Raw genomic sequence first — 15,666 nt, 5'->3', positions numbered from 1 at the left:
TCAGGTAGTTTCTTTATATGCATTAATATCTGGATATAGTTCTTTATGGGTATATTTTTTCCCCTCAGCAGAGTGCTGTGACTGAGGCATGTAACAAGCCCTTCCCCAAAAGTAACTAACTGAAGGCATAATGGGCTGCTCTGAGGCAATGTTTGCATGGGAAAAGTGGCCGGGTGTTTATAGTCTTCTTCATAATGCTTTATAAATGCTTAGGTAATTCTTGAGGTGTTTTGTTGTTAATTTTATTGGAGCCACAGTCGCTGTCCCTCCCAGGACTTTGCAGCCTTGCCTCCGTGATGGTACCATTCTCTTCTCTCCGTTCTCTAGATGAGCAAAGTCTGGAATGAGCTGAAGCCGAAGCTGAGCTGCCTCTTTGCAGGATCCAGCAACGTGCCGACACTGCCATCATCAGCCCAGGAGGGCAGCCTCTTCTCCAGTTAATGGTTTAGGACTCTGGGGTGTGGCAGGGAGGCCAGGAGGGAGGGCCTGTGCAACTTGCACATACGAGGGGTTTAAAGTAGCCTCCTGTTGGCTATATTTGTACTCTCTTTTTTTGTCTTTTGCTGCTTTAAGCTGCTCCATGATTTATGGGCTGCCTGGAAATGTGACAGTGCAGAGAGAGAGAGAGAGAATCTCTCACCTTTTAAATTATTTTGGTTTTCATTCTGAAGTGCTGTGGTGTGGGGACCAATTTCCTTATCTCAATAGCTTTCTTTAACGCTCTACTTGAGCGGATACTAGGAATCTTCTGTTGCTGATATCCTCATACCCTTAATTTAACCTTTCCCAAACGTACTGATTGGCCCTTGGCAAGCAACTGCCTCTTGAGCTCCCTGAAAACACTGTTTTGTTGTTGGGTTGTTTTTTTTTTAGGGAGGGACCATAGCTCAGTGGTAGAGCCCAGGCATTGCCTGCAAAAGGTCTCAGGTTCAGTCCCCAGCATCTTCCATTAGAAGCAGGCAGCAGCTGCTGGGAAATACACCTCTGTGCCTGAGACCCTGGACTGCCACTGCCATCCAGGGCAGACAAGACTGGACTAGATGGATAAATAGCCTGACCTGGTATCAGGAAGCTTGTTCTGCGTGTTGTTTTATACAGTCCTACTTTTGCTGGTGGCAGTATCTTAAGACAGCCTTCCAAACCCTGGTGCCCTCCAGATGTATTGGACTAGAAGCCCCATCAGCCGCACCCAGCATGGTCATTGGGGATGGAGGGCATCAGATTGATGAAGATTGCCTTAAGGTAAGGATGGGCAGCTAGAGAAACCTGGGCCAATTCTGGTCCCAAGTGGGATGTGGAGCAAGTGGCCTCTGTGATGTTAGGAGAGGGGCTGGTAGAAGGCAAATCCCAGAAGCCCCTGCCAGCATGGCCAGTGGTCAGGAATGCTGGGAGTTGAAGTCCAACACATCTGGAGTTCTACTTTCTGTCCATCCCTGCATTACGACATGCCAGCAGGCTGCTTTATGGGTGAAGTTTTGAGCTTTCAGCACCTCCCCTTTCTTAAAGTGGCCCTCCAGCAAAATTAGTGTCTGACTAGGGACTGCTTAAAATGAGACACTTTCTATAGGAATATAGGAAGCTGCCTTTTACTGAGCCAGACCACTGGTCCATCTAGCCCAGTATTGTTGACACTGACTGGCAGCGGCTCTTCAGGGTTTCAGGCAGGATTCTTTCCTTGCCCTAACTCGAGATGCTGGGGATCAAACCTGGGACTTTCTGGTGCAGGTGCTCTAGCACACCAAGCTACATCAGTAGCACTTGTGTGTAGAAAACCCTTTAGCACACACTTCTATTCCCATGTATGCACTTGGGCCAGGGCACAACTACTAGGAAGCTATGGAGGACTATGGCCTTTTCTGGGGACACAGGGAAGTCCAACCCAAAATATATCAAATGCACACTGGTAAAAACAAAACAAAACAGGCAATGGTAAAGGCTGTTTTAGAAAACAATGCAGAAAACATGAAAAATTGTATAGCAAATGCACACTATTTCTGAAAAGGACTAATGCCAGTCTGAAAAGAATTGAACTTCCTGCAGAGGGATGAAATGCAGATTCCAAAGCTGCTAAGCCAAGCAGTGGCTAGATGAGATTGTTACTGCTCAGTCAGTTCCCACCTGATGACTGTCCTTGGTGGACACTTGAAATCTGTGCTGTAAAATGTCCCTGATGCAAATGCAAAACTTTAAAAGTACAACATTCCAATACCTTCTGTACTGAAAAATCTCAACGGACATCTAGTCCACCTGTGTCCATTTCAAATAATCTGAGTTGAGTTAAATAGAAAATGAATTGAGAATGACTTTTATAATATTTGTGAGCAAGTGGTTTACTTCACACATTTCAATGTTCCAATCATTTTGGAATTTATAGTCCTGTTTGGAAATGTCATTGGTGTAAATTATCTGGTTTTTTTAATATATATATATATATATATATATAGTGCATTGCTTTCTGAAATGGGCTTTAATACAGATATCTTACAGTTTATATTTTTTGCTGGTGTGCATTCGATATATTTTGGCATAAACTTACTTTGCCTATTTGGCTGTGTTGTGCCGTTCCTTTAAAAAAACCCTTTCTGTGTACATACACATTGAAAAATAGAAATATGCAGTTGTCATATGTGACTATCTGTGTGTGTAATTTCCTACACAGGAGCATGATACAGGGATCATGTTAGAAACAACTGAAAGATTTCCAGCTACAAAGCATGTGTGAAGTGCTTGCTTCATTCTTGCCTTTGAACTTGCAAGGTGTGTGTGTGTGTGTGTGTGTGTGTTGGGGAGAACATAAAGGTTGACTCCCTGTTGTCACATATGTTGGCCGGGGGCTGTATCCTTCCTGATAAGCCTATGTGGAAAGTAATGAAAGCCCCTTTATTTGAATTTCTGCTTTGGAGTGTGTGTGTGTCTGTGTTGCTACCCAGCCTTCCTTTCACTTTATTTAATGCAGCATGCTAAACTTACAAGTGAAGACAGATCTAACACTTTTATTCAAAGGGACCTCTTCATCCCCAGAATCGAACTCTGAAAAAAATAGTCCAACAAGTTCACAGCAGGACTAGTGCCTGAATTATCATCAGGATATGTCCCCACCCCCACCAATCCCCAGAGCACATTTTTTTTTTTTAAGGTGAAGGATAAATGTATAGCCAGGTTAATGTGAGTTTGTTGCTTAAAAAAACAAAGCAGGTGCTCCCCTGTAGCATATTTTTTTTGTGGGGCGGGGAGAGACCAGTGGAAGAAACACTGTTCAGTGTGTTGGTCTGTACATCTGTCTTGCAAATTACAAAGTTGAGCTCACACTGCAGGCAAGGAATCCACTAGAATGTCTTTTTATGTTATATCTTTCTTCATCTTTATAATTCTCAATTGAGGGGTATTTTGTTTCCCCCCCACCCCAAGAAAGAAAACCCCAAAGGGAAAGTGAACCTAGTTCCTTCTTAATACACTTTGTGATGTTTCTTGGGACCATATTTTAAAACAAAAAAGGCAAATCTTGAGTGTGTACCAGCCTTCCTATTAATGTTATGGTGTGTTTTTTAAAGCTCACCTTTTTGCCCTTGCTGGAGTGAATAGGAAATTCTTTCCAGCCCCCCCATCTCCTCTTCCTTGCCTTGTTTTTATTTTTTTGAGGGCAGCCTCTTTGTTTCTCATCGTATTAAAGTTGCATGCAAAAGTTACACACCTATCTCAGCTGCGAGAGGGGAGGTCAGACCAAGGCAAGGACCACATCAATGCCTGACTCTGACGTTGGGAGACTCACCTACTTAGGACCAAATCGATTGCTCAGGCTGGCCTTGGAACTTTCTCCTTGTATGTTTAAGGGCCGTCAGTAGCTAGGATAAACCAGGCTGCAACCAGCTCAAAGGCCTTTGCTGTACATGTTTCTTCCTGTCCTTAGCAGAAAAACTGACCTACCTTTTCTTGTATATGTTAATACAGAATATTTTTGAAAGCTTTTATAATGGAGATTAAAAGTATTAAACTTTAATTATTTTTTCAGTTAGAAGGGCAGTTAGATAAGCTAATTGTTCTAAGCCCAGGAGAGGCAGGGCCCTTTCTTGTTCCATAAATCATGTGTGTGTGAAAATGACCACATGGGGCCCATTCGCTTCACCAAATGGGCCTATTGCCAAATGATGGTGCAATTCCTTTGCTGTGCTCCAGGAATGCATTTCAAATCGCACTTACTGCACCATTGCAAGAACCAAAAAGAGGGTGGAAAGTGTGGTAATGTGGGTTGTGCTCCATCACAACCTGTGCGTGTGGGAGAACAATCACACAAATCATTGTACTTCCAAGCATATTTTGCAATTGGCTTTAGTGATGCAATTGCTGCTTGTGCCAACTGCAGCCCACCAGTGGAAGCGGTTGCATAATAGCTGATGGTGCATACAGAACATTATGTGTTGAGTGCTGGTATGCTTATGCCAAAAGGGCTTTCCATCCATGGACAGGGCACACCAAAGCTCAGTGTTTAGTTATAGTTAACTGCCTCTGCTCATGCTACAGTAGCTCAACGTCAGTGCAAATGGCAGGTATTGCAACTAGGATCTGTGGATTTTGTAAAATCCATCTCATCTGCATTTCGTGGATTGTCAGCTGCCTTCTGTTCCATCATTGGTGGAATCGGATTTTTTCCCATTTCCAAAATGTACGCAAATTCGCACTTGCAAAAATGAGCAAATCCCCCTCAGAATGCACATTTTCATGCTTTAGTCTATGGGGGATATGTGCATTTTCGGCCAGTGTTTTTTACATTTTTTATTTTTATGTCTAAATTTGCGTAAAATTCCAGGAAAAAAAAAAGGTCTGTAAGTCTGTGGAATCTGTGCGACTCGGGAAAAGCTGGCCTGTTGTGGAATCCATGCGTCTGATTCATAGAAATCCAAACTCATTTTATTCTGTTCCAGATTTTTCCAAAATCCCTAATTGCAACAGAGCTGGCCATTAAGCAAGCCCTAATGCTGCATGGGTCCTCTCAACCTATGCTCTCATCACCCCAGTTGGGTTGTGGTACCTAGAGCCCAGTAGCTATTTCTCCCTGTGTTTGGGAGCCGGGGCTCCCCTGGGAATCTGCTATGGAATGTGCGAACTTTTTTCTACAAATGCCCCCTCAAGGTAAAACTGCAGAAGCCTAAAAGAAAATGCTGGATGGTTTAGGAACTTCCACAGGCCACTAAGTAAGACTCAACCTCCTTACTTTTGAACTGCCTTATACAATCAAGGCAATTCAGTTTACATGTGCTATCTGACGTCTGATCAACCAACTCAAAGACAGATATGTGTCCAGCATTTCTAAAGCCAGTTTCTAGCCTGCAATCCTTTGCACAACTCCCATATGAACTCTGTAGGATTTGCTTCCAGATGAATGTGTATAGCATTGGACTGCAAGACGGTGACCTTCTACATGTTTACTCCAAAGTAAACCCCACCAGGACCAATGGGGCTTATTCCTTCATCTGCACAAAGCATTGCAGCATTCATATGAATGGGAAAAACTCCTATGTTTAGGATTGATATGTTAAGTCTCTTAGGCTGCAAACCTATCCATGTTTAGACGGAAAAAGTCCTATAACTCCCAGCATTCCTCAGCCAGCCATGCTAGGAGTGGAAGGGCTTTTTTTCTGTCAAAACATGCATAGGATTGCACCCTTAATGCTTTCCTTCAACTTTGCCTAGTCAAAACAGCTGTGTAAAATTAGAAGTCTCTACTGGGAGAGCAGCTTTTGAGGTATTTACACTTCTTTTGAGGAAACAGTATCTGTAGTAGAGCAGTAAATATACATGAAAACAGCTGTGCGGGTAGTAAATATCTTAAAGGGGAAGATGATCATGTGGAACAACTGCCAAACTCTCAAATGTTAACTTCCTGTTATTTTGCTTTTCAAAAATGTCCTTGCTAAAGCACCAGCTGAAGAGGGGTGTTTTTCCCTGTAATCCTCTTGGATTTTGTAAACTCCATACCTCCTGCCCACTTGACAAAAATAGTGTTGTTGTTTTTTTTAAAAATGAAGCACTTTATCAAACTGCAGGAATAAGAGAACTTCTTACTACAGCTGGTAGACTTAATAAATGTTTACAGATTATGACCTTCCCAAAAGTATATCAAATGTTACAAAAATATGTATTTGTAAGAGATGTGCTAAATGTATATTAAAAGTTAAAGTTTATTTCAGCTGTAAATGTACTATTCACCTTCTAAACATTGCATTAGCAGCAGTGAGTGGGTAGCACTTGGTCATTCACGTCTCTGTGATCAAGGTGTTATGGTTTCAGGCAGGGGTCTTTCCCAGCCATACCTGGAGATGCCAAAGATTGAACCCGAGGCCTTTTTCTTGCAAAGGACATGTTCTAAGCTACCATAGAGACTCTTCAAGCTATAGCTGGAAAGGACAGCTGACATTCTAATACTACATATTGGTCCTTCTCTCACCATCCATTAATCAGTAAGACTTCCTCATAGAAATTATTTGGGTGCAGGATGCATGCAGTGCTTCTGTCCGTAATTGTTGCCAGGAAGAAAAATGAGAAGCTAAGCCACTAATGTACAGGCAGTATAATATCTACTTGAGAATTTAGGAGTCTGTCCTCTTGTTAGAACACATACAGAAAAACAACATTATTTAAGTAAGTCGAGAAAGGAGCTCACCTAGCCTTTGGGACAAATCTAACTCGTTAGGGCACATGCTAAAACAACCAATTACTACCACAAAAAGCCCAGCTGAAAAGGAGTAGCAAGTGGTGTCACAGTTAGGGACCTTTATTCTCCTACAAGAGAGCAGATGCTCCTTTTTTCTGCCTGCCATCCACTTCTTCAAGGGTTGTTTCCTTTGCTGTGGAGGAGATTATGTTAAGTTAAAATGCTTGCCTCTTGCCCAATATGGGCAATGATTTGTGTTTCAGTCAAGAGGGTTCCTCCTGTGCTTTGTTTCTTCTTACACCTCCTCCACCTCTTTCAGGGTGTACTCTAAGATAGTGTCCTGCCCCTGGAACTTAAAGTAACCAAGGAACAACTTCTTCTGGAGTAGGAGAGGAAACCAGTAGATATCATCAGGCCACATGTTCTTGAAGGGCACCTGGTCTAGCTTGAACCACTGAGGGCACATTTCTGCAAGGGCAGGCAGAAGACATAAAGGGAAAGAATAATTAAGGATAGAAACAGATTGTCTTTTTCTCAGAGGTGGCTATGCTCAAATGCCTCCCTCCCCCACCCGCCACACACCACGGGAAGTAATACATCTCTCAAACCACTTTTCATGGCGTATCACCTGGCTTCAGTGTTACAGTTACTGTTGGCATCTAGAAAGCTGGCCACCATCAGAGAGAACAAACGGGAACGGGATGAAGCTATTGCATCTTCTGGGTTTTGGCTCCATGAAGATGTTGGTAGACAGCCCTTATGCATAGAAACTCTGGCTGTTATGCTAATGCACTACAAAGGTGGAACAAGAGGGAAGGAGATACAACAAGAACTCCCACCAGATAGTTAAGCATTGACCAGTCAAAGGGATTTGGTCAATTGACCAGTGCAAATAATCTTCAAGTGTTTTTAAAGCATTAACTTTATTATTCTAACATCTGATATCTATACGAATTACAAAAGCATGTTATTTTAACCATTATTGTGAAACAGTGATTTCAGTTTAATGAAGTTTCTGTACCCGAGTCCAATGTCTCATAGGAGTTCCAGTGACCTACTTCTAGGAGCAGTGTGATTTACTGAAGCAGCAACCTTTGTGAGCAGAGGATACAGTTATTCAGATGTTACTGATGCACTATTGCTCATGTTCACTCCTTCCATGTTTGCATAACCAGACCACTTTTGTGAGCTGTGGCCAGGTTTACTACATGATGCAGCCTTAGGCTTCCTATATGCTATTTAGATAACTCCTGCAGAGTTGGATAGTGCAATAAGGGGAACATGAAACTCCCCATGTCTCCAGTCAGGCTGGGCGAGGGAAGCACTTTAAAAGTGTAAAAAAAAAAAATATATTGGATAAAGATCAGGAAAAGTATAAAGAAATGAGAAGGGCAAGCATTCTCACTACACTGCCCCTCCTGACTGCATCCCTACCATCGCTTTCCGTGGGATCTCCATGAAAACTGTCAGCGCGGAAGATATGGACTTCCATCAGCTCAGTGTTGCCCACAAATTCAAACGTGATCTGGCCCATCTTTTGCAAAGTGTCCACCGTCAGTCCACTCTCTTCCTGTAATTCCCTGAATATAACAAACAAAGTTAACTGCATTCGGAACATTAAGGGTTTAACGCTTCTATTTTTTTCCAGAAGAAACAAAGTCAATTATAAGCACATGGCATGACACGTGCAATTCTGGAGCGAGGTTCAGGCTCACGTGCTCTTTCCTTTTCCTCTCATACCAGTGGGTCTTCATTACTGTGTTGCTCATCCTGCACTACTTTCAGTTTCTTCTGTACCTGACACTGGTAGATAGGAACTGTAAAATGATCCCATTTTTCTCCCAAACAGGAGAAAATTGCTAATAGTTTGAATGCCTGCGGATGTTTAGCTGATGCAGTTAACTAGACCTGTCTTTAACGTGAGTAATGTGTGCAGCTGAAAACTTCTGGCAGCCACTCCCCATTAAGGATAATGGGAGCCCAGGGTAGGGCTCCAGCCTCTCTTTGGCACTTCTCTGAGAACTTCCATTTTTTAGAATTACCCCCTTGATTTAATGCTTTTGTCTAATTTTAGCCAATCTTCCTGGAACACACAGTGGCTGTCTCTAAAAGAGAAGGCATTTTTTCAGCAATGGAGCTAAAAGCTTCGCGTTGCAATAATTAGGCAGCTGACTAAGATGCCACAACGGTTTCAGCAGGACAGTTTGAAAGGCTCGTGTGTGGGTCAGTTTTCCTGCACAACAGAAAGACAGAAAACGCATCCTGGATTAAGATGGGACCGGATAGGTGATTACAATGACTGCTTGATAAATTCCTATAAGCACAGTGCAAAGGCAAGGGACATTGTGGACCTGTTAGGTGTAACTGATGAGTAACAGGAGATCATGTTGAAACATACAGCTTTCCGCTGGTCTTCAGTCATTTTATCTCAGTCAGGCAATTGCTATATGTCTTCTAATGCGGCGACACAGCACCTGAGTAGGATCGGGATATATTGCTCTGACTCCAAAGTTGTCATCAGAATGTGTTTCGAGGCAGAGATAGTGATGGAATCTGAGTGCGACTGTTGTACACACCAAGCTAATGCCACGGTCCTAGGCAGCATATCCTACCAACTTGCTGTTGATTCACTTCTCAAGGGGAAAGAGAGCTGCTCAGCCTTTTCCATGCTTGCTAAAAAGCCAAGCATTCTCACTGATTTACTAGCTTTCTATGCGCAGAGAGGTTTGTTTTGTTTTTCTTGAACACTTCAAGGAAACGACTTCAATTACCCCCACATTGATTGGATAAATGCATGTTCCAGCCACGAGAAAGGGGGTAAATTTCTAGATGCCCTAAATGATTGTGCCCTAGAAAAGTTGGTCATGGAACTGACTAGAGGGGAGGCGACCTTGGTTTAATCCTAAGTGGTGTCGCCCAGGACCTAGTATGAGATGTAAATGTCGTTGAACCAATTGGAAACAGTAATCACAGTACTATCAGATTTAATATATAATTAAGTGGACAATTGCCCAGGAAGTCCAACACAGTCACATTTGACTTCAAAAGAGGAAACTTCTCTAAAATGAGGGAACTGGTGAAACAGAAGCTAAAAGGGGGAGTCAAAAGGATTAAATCCCTTGCCCAAGTGAGGAAAACAAAAGGGAGTTGCACAAAGACGATGCAAGCAGACAATACAAGATGCAAAAAAGCATTTTGAAGAGCATATCACTAGCATCATCAAGGCCAACAGTGAAGAATTCTTTATATCAGAAGCAGAAAACCAGCTAGGGAGGCAGTTCGACCACTGGATGACAATGGAGTTAAAGGAGTACTGAAGGAGGACAGGGAGATTGCAGGGAAGCTGAATGAATTCTTTTCATCTGTCTTCACTGCGGAAGATGTAGGATGGATACCTGTGCCTGAACTGATGTTTTCAGGAAAGGGGTCTGAGGAACTGAGGCAAATAGTGGTGACACAAGATGAAGTTCTCAACCTTATTGATAAATTGAAAGCAAATAAATCACCAGGCCCAGATGGCACCCATTCTAGAGTTCTCAAAGGACTCAAATATGAAATTGCTGATCTTCTAACCAAAATGTGCAACATGTCCCTAAGATCAGCCTCTATACCAGAGGACTGGAAATGGCCAACTGTAACACCAATTTTCAAAAAGGGATCTGGGGACCCAGGATATTACAAGCCAGTTAGCTTAATGTCTGTTCCAGGTAAATTGGTTGAAGGCATTATTAAAGATAAAATCAGTAAGCATATAGAAGGACAAGCCTTGCTGAAAAAGAATCAACACAGCTTCTGTAATGGTAAGCCCTGTCTCACTAACCTTTTAGAGTTCTTTGAGAGTGTCAATAAACATGTAGACAGGGTGATCCAGTAGACTTTGTTTACTTGGAATTCCAAAAGGGTTTTGATAAAGTCCCTCACCAAAGACTCCTGAGGAAAATTAGCAGTCATGGAATCAGAGGACGGGTCCTCTTATTGATCAGTAACTGGTTAAAGAAGAGAAAGCAGAGAGTAGGAATAAATGGTAAATTCTCCCAATGGAGGGAAGTAAATAGTGGGGTCTCACAGGGATCTGTATTAGGACTAATGTTTTTCAACCTGTTCATAAATGATCTAGAATTGGGAGTGAGCAGTGGAGTGGCCAAGTTTGCGGATGACACCAAGTTATTTAGGGTGGCTAAAATAAAAAGGGATTGTGAAGAGCTCCAAAAGGATCTCTCCAAACTGGGAGAATGGGCATCGAAATGGCCAATGTGGTTCAATGTAAGCAAGTGTAAAGTGATGCAAGCTGGGGCAAAAAATCCTAACTTCAAGTATAGCCTGATGGGATCTGAGCTAGTGGTGACTGACCAGGAAAGAGATCTTGGGATTGTGGTGGACAGGTGTCAACCCAGTGTGTGGCCGCTGTACAAAAGGCAAACACCATGTTAGGCATAATCAGAAAAGGGATTGAGAATAAAACTGCCAATATCATACTGCCCCTATACAAATCTATGGTGCGACCACACTTGGAATACTGTGTACAGTTCTGGTCACCACACCTAAAAAAAAGATACTGTAGAGCTGGAAAAGGTCAACTAAAATGATCAAGGGGCTGGAGCATCTTGCCTATGAGAGACAGTTACAACAGCTGGGATTGTTTAGCTAGGAAAAAAGGGGGGTCAGGGAAGCCATGATAAAGGGGTACAAAATTATGCATGGTGTGGAGAATGTGAAACACAAGAAAAAAATGCCCTAAGATGATACATCATTTTAGAATGCTTCATACAATACCTCTTGCATATACCACACAAAGACTGGGCATGCTTATGGAATCTGTGAAGTCGCTGATCCTGCATGTCTCTGACAGCAGTTCTAAAAATCACAACTGCGGGGGAGCTTGATAATCGTGGAATAAAGACCATCCCTCCCAAAATGCTAGTTCACACAATCTGGACAGCCTGGACAGCATAGTAGTTAAAGTGTCAGATTAGGACTGGGGAGACTGGGTTCAAATCCCCACTCAGCCACTGAAGCTCATTGGGTGACTCTGGGCCAGTCTACCTCATAGAGTTGTTGTGAGGATACTTTTTTGTTGCTGGTGAACACAGGAACATAGGAAGCTGCCATACGCTGAGTCAGACCCTGGGTCCATCTAGCCCACTATTGTTGGCACTGACTGGGAGCAGCGGCTCTCCAGGGTTTCAGGAAGGATCCATTCCTGGAGAACATGGGGATCGAACCTGAGACCTTCTGCATGCAAAACATGTGTTCTACCACTGACCATGGGCCTTTCCTATGATGGTGGTAGGAGAACGACATATGCCATCTTGGAGGAAAAGTGGGAGAAAAAATCAGACAAAAAACAAAGGCCATAAGAGAAATGTCAAAATCCATGTAGTGTAATACCTATGGAAGGAATACAAAATGGAACTATAAAATGGAAGACCAACAATTGTCTGCTACTTTCTTGTTCCCAGTGGTCCTTGGGGCACCGAAACCTGCCACATCATGTGGCAGAGGCCAATCTGAATGTTTGCAAGGCATCCCCCTCCGTATCGTCTTAAGACTCTGACTGTGTAGACATCATGACTGTAACATCCAGTCAGCCTATATTTTTGTTTTCTCCTATTCCCCTCCCCGCTGTCTATTCTACACATATTTTGCATATAATAGATAAACAGTCTACTGCAGACACAAGAAGGCCCTGTGTTGCACAAGGCAATTGATCCCAAGGTTGTTCCATTCTCACCTTCTAGCTGCCTGCTCAACTGTTTCGCCTGGGTGCACCTTCCCTCCAAATCCATTCCAGAGTCCAGCCCCGAAGCCACGTTTCTTCATACCCAGCAGGACTCGCTGCGGCTGCACCACCAGCACCAGGGTGAATAACTTGGTTGTCAGCATGCTGTGCCCTGTGCAGAGGGAAGGTCAACAACACATGCTCAGGACAAATGAAGCTCAGCAGACCACAACAGCCAGCAGTCGACAAGGCTGAACGGTAATTCGGGGAGCCACTGCTCTTCAGAGGTTCGTGTACTTGGGTAAAAAATGCAGTTCTAAAGAAGCATTTAAGAAAAAAAAGTGAATTTAACCAGACACAGCCATTCATCTCTTACCCCAACAGTCTTATTTCTGAAATAGTAAGTTTCCACTCTTGTAAAGCAAATTCCTCTGCATCTTTCATCCCCCAATAAGTTGAATTCAAATCAGAACAACTAATTTCCGAGGAACATCATGATGCCGTGCAGACTTTGGTATGCCTACACTCACCCGCACATCATTTCATCAGATTTAGGTGCACCTGAATATGCATAGAGGGCTATAGAAACGTGCACACTAATTTCAGGCCACACAAAACCCCACTGCACTCTGTGGCACTTCTAAATAAACATGCGAAGAATTTGGCATATAAATGTTATTAGGAGTGAGTAAGAGCGCTTACCTTGGGGTTTTTGTTTTTTGCATTTTCCACATCTGCCATTGTAACACCTTCATCAACTAGTCCCTTTAATCCAATGGTAGTTTTTTCGGCTTTCTATTCTGCTTTAGTGACAATCACAAGTGGTATCTTTCCTTGGGCCATGTGGTTCATACAGGGCTTTTTTGCACCTTCCTGCAATGCACCTGCTCTTGTTTCCTCTTTCTGTGGTCTAGATTGTGTGGATAGATCTCATGGGGAAATGCTTTCATCTAGCATTCGCCAACTTCTTACACTGGCCGCTGTGGTTGTACTTTTTAGTCGTGGCTGGATGTGGAGGTGATCATTCTTATATCAGAGCTTTAATCTACAGTTCTGGACAGCACATCTAAAAAAGGCCATTGTAGAGTTGGAAAAAGTGCAGAAAAGGGCATACCTAAAGGCACAATCCTATGTATGTTTAGACAGAGCAAAGGCCTACAACTTTCAGCATGCCCCAGCCAGCATGGCTGGGGCATGCTGGGTGTTGTAGGCCTTTGCTCTGTCTAAACATGCATAGGATTGTGCCTTAAAATGATAAAGGGGCTGGAGCAACTCCCTTACGAAGAAAGGTTACAACAGCTGGGATTGTTTAGCTGTGAAAATAGGCAAGCACAGGGAGGCACTATGGAAGAAGAAAGTGGATAAGGAGACATTTTTCTCCTTCTCTCATAATACTAGAACCCAGAGTCATCCCATTAATCTGATTGGTGGGAGATTCAGGCCAGATAAAAGGAAGGACTCTGCTCACACAATACATAGTTAAACTATGGAATTCACTACCACAACAGGTAGTGATGGCCACCACTTTGGATGGCTTTAAAAGGGGATTGGACAAATGCCTGGCTATCAATGGCTACTAGTCCTGACGGCTATATGCTACTTCCAGCATCAGAGGCAATATGCCTAGGTACACCAGTTGCTGGGGAACATGGGCAGGAGGGTGCTGTTGTGCTCATGCCCTGCTTGTGGGTTTCTTGGGGGCAGCTGGCTGGCCACGATGAGAACAGAATGCTGGACTAGATGGACCCTTGGTCTGATCCAGCAAGGCTCTTCTTATGTTCTTAATGCCTAAATATCAACCTGCTTCTGAAAGCACAATAGCAAGCTAGCCTCTCCACCCACCTACCCCCGGTCAATTAGCACCCTAATGGCAGAAAGCGAAGAGGATCTAAAGAGCCTCTTGTTGAGGGTGAAAGTGGAGAGTGCAAAAGCTGGTTTGAAACTCAACATTAAAAAAAACTAAGATCATGGCATCTGGCCCCACCACTTCCTGGCATATAGAAGGGGAAGAAATGGAAGCAGTGACAGATTTTATTTTCTTGGGCTCCAAGATCACCACAGACGGTGACTGTAGCCATGAAATTAAAAGACGCTTGCTCCTTGGGAGGAAAGCTATGGCAAACCTAGACAGCATAGTAAGAAGCAGAGACATCACCTTGCCGACAAAGGTCCGTCTAATCAAAGCTATGGTTTTCCCAGTAGTAATGTATGGCTGTGAGAGCTGGACTATAAGGAAGGCTGAGCGCCGAAGAACTGATGCTTTCGAACTGTGGTGCTGGAGAAGACTCTTACGAGTCCCCTGGACTGCAAGGAGGTCAAATCAGTCCATCCTAAAGGAAATCAACCCTGAGTGCTCATTGGAAGGACAGATCCTGAAGCTCAAATATTTTGGCCACCTAATGCAAAGAGAAGAGTCACTGGAAAAGACCCTGATGCTGGGAAAGACTGAAGGCAAAAGGAGAAGGGGACGGCAGAGGATGAGATGGCTGGATAGCATCACTGATGCAATGAATATGAACTTGAGCATGCTCCGGAAGAGAGCGCAGGACAGGAAGGCCTGGCATGCTATTTTTTTAATTATTTATTTATTATTAAGTTTATTAATCGCCCATCTGGCTGGTCACCCAGCCACTCTGGGCGATGTACAACATACAATAAAAACAGTTTAAAACAATAAAATTCTACAATAAAAACATTTCCTAAAATACCCTAACCCACCCCAAATGCCTGCCTGAACAGCCACGTTTTTAATGCACGGCGGAAGCTCATTAAAGAGGGGGCATGGCGGAGTTCCCTAGGGAGGAAGTTCCACAGAGTGGGGGCCACCACAGAAAAGGCCCTCTCCCTCGTCCCCACCAGTCTAGCTGTCCTGGCTGATGGGACAGAGAGAAGGCCGTCCGAGGCTGATCTTGTTAAGCGGCCTCCTTGAGCATGTGTAGAGTGCATTTCACTCACACCCTCTGAGTAACTGCAGTCTGCCTTCGGCTCTACTTCAAAGGCACTGATAGCAAGGAGGGTCGAGCCCCGGCCAGCTAGCATTAAGCTCCCTCGTCTTTCCCTCCCGCGGAAACACACTTGCGTTCCTACCGCGCGCGCCAGAGAGCAGCTCCCCGGTAGCTCCGATAGCCGGGCGGGAAACAAACACCGCCTGCAGGAGGAGGAGGAGGGGCCCGGGCAGGCGCGGCCCTTTTCGAGGCGGTGCTTGGCAAAGGGGAGAGGGAGGAAGAGGAGGAGCTCGCAGAAAGAAGAGCAGAGGCTCAACGCTCGCTCCCTAACGACGCCTCAGCGCCGGTATCAT

General features: G+C 43.9%; 2 protein-coding genes across 8 annotated transcripts in view; one reads left to right on the top strand and one right to left on the bottom strand.

Moving 5' to 3' along the window:
• The window catches only part of SNX8 (sorting nexin 8), a 48,194-nt gene extending 38,451 nt beyond the window's left edge, over positions 1-9,743 (top strand). For all 5 annotated transcript variants that reach the window (XM_084818240.1, XM_084818238.1, XM_084818237.1 and 2 more), the window contains one exon: positions 328-9,743. In XM_084818240.1, the coding sequence (XP_084674366.1) occupies positions 328-441 (114 nt within the window). In that variant the 3' untranslated portion in view covers positions 442-9,743. The remainder of the gene's footprint in view (positions 1-327) is intronic.
• NUDT1 (nudix hydrolase 1) lies at positions 880-15,524 on the bottom strand. Of its 3 annotated transcripts, none has more exons than XM_084818248.1 (5): positions 15,444-15,524; positions 13,071-13,434; positions 12,381-12,540; positions 8,084-8,229; positions 880-7,117 (listed from the first exon to the last, which is right to left on the bottom strand). In XM_084818248.1, exons 3-5 carry the CDS (start codon positions 12,530-12,532, stop codon positions 6,945-6,947), a joined length of 471 nt encoding a protein of 156 aa, XP_084674374.1. In that variant the 5' UTR covers positions 12,533-12,540; positions 13,071-13,434; positions 15,444-15,524; the 3' UTR covers positions 880-6,944. The 3 variants fall into 3 exon arrangements, with proteins under 3 accessions (XP_084674374.1, XP_084674373.1, XP_084674372.1); XM_084818247.1 differs by having other exon boundaries at positions 15,456-15,524; XM_084818246.1 differs by lacking the exon at positions 13,071-13,434 and having other exon boundaries at positions 15,456-15,524.
• Positions 15,525-15,666: the final 142 nt, after the last annotated feature.

This window comes from Heloderma suspectum, chromosome 12 (genome assembly GCF_057233095.1).
Source record: "Heloderma suspectum isolate Gila_16-S chromosome 12, 16-S_ref, whole genome shotgun sequence".
Classification (NCBI taxonomy): domain Eukaryota; kingdom Metazoa; phylum Chordata; class Lepidosauria; order Squamata; family Helodermatidae; genus Heloderma; species Heloderma suspectum.
Note: the sequence above shows the minus strand (reverse complement) of the source record. Positions and strands in the feature narration are given on the sequence as shown.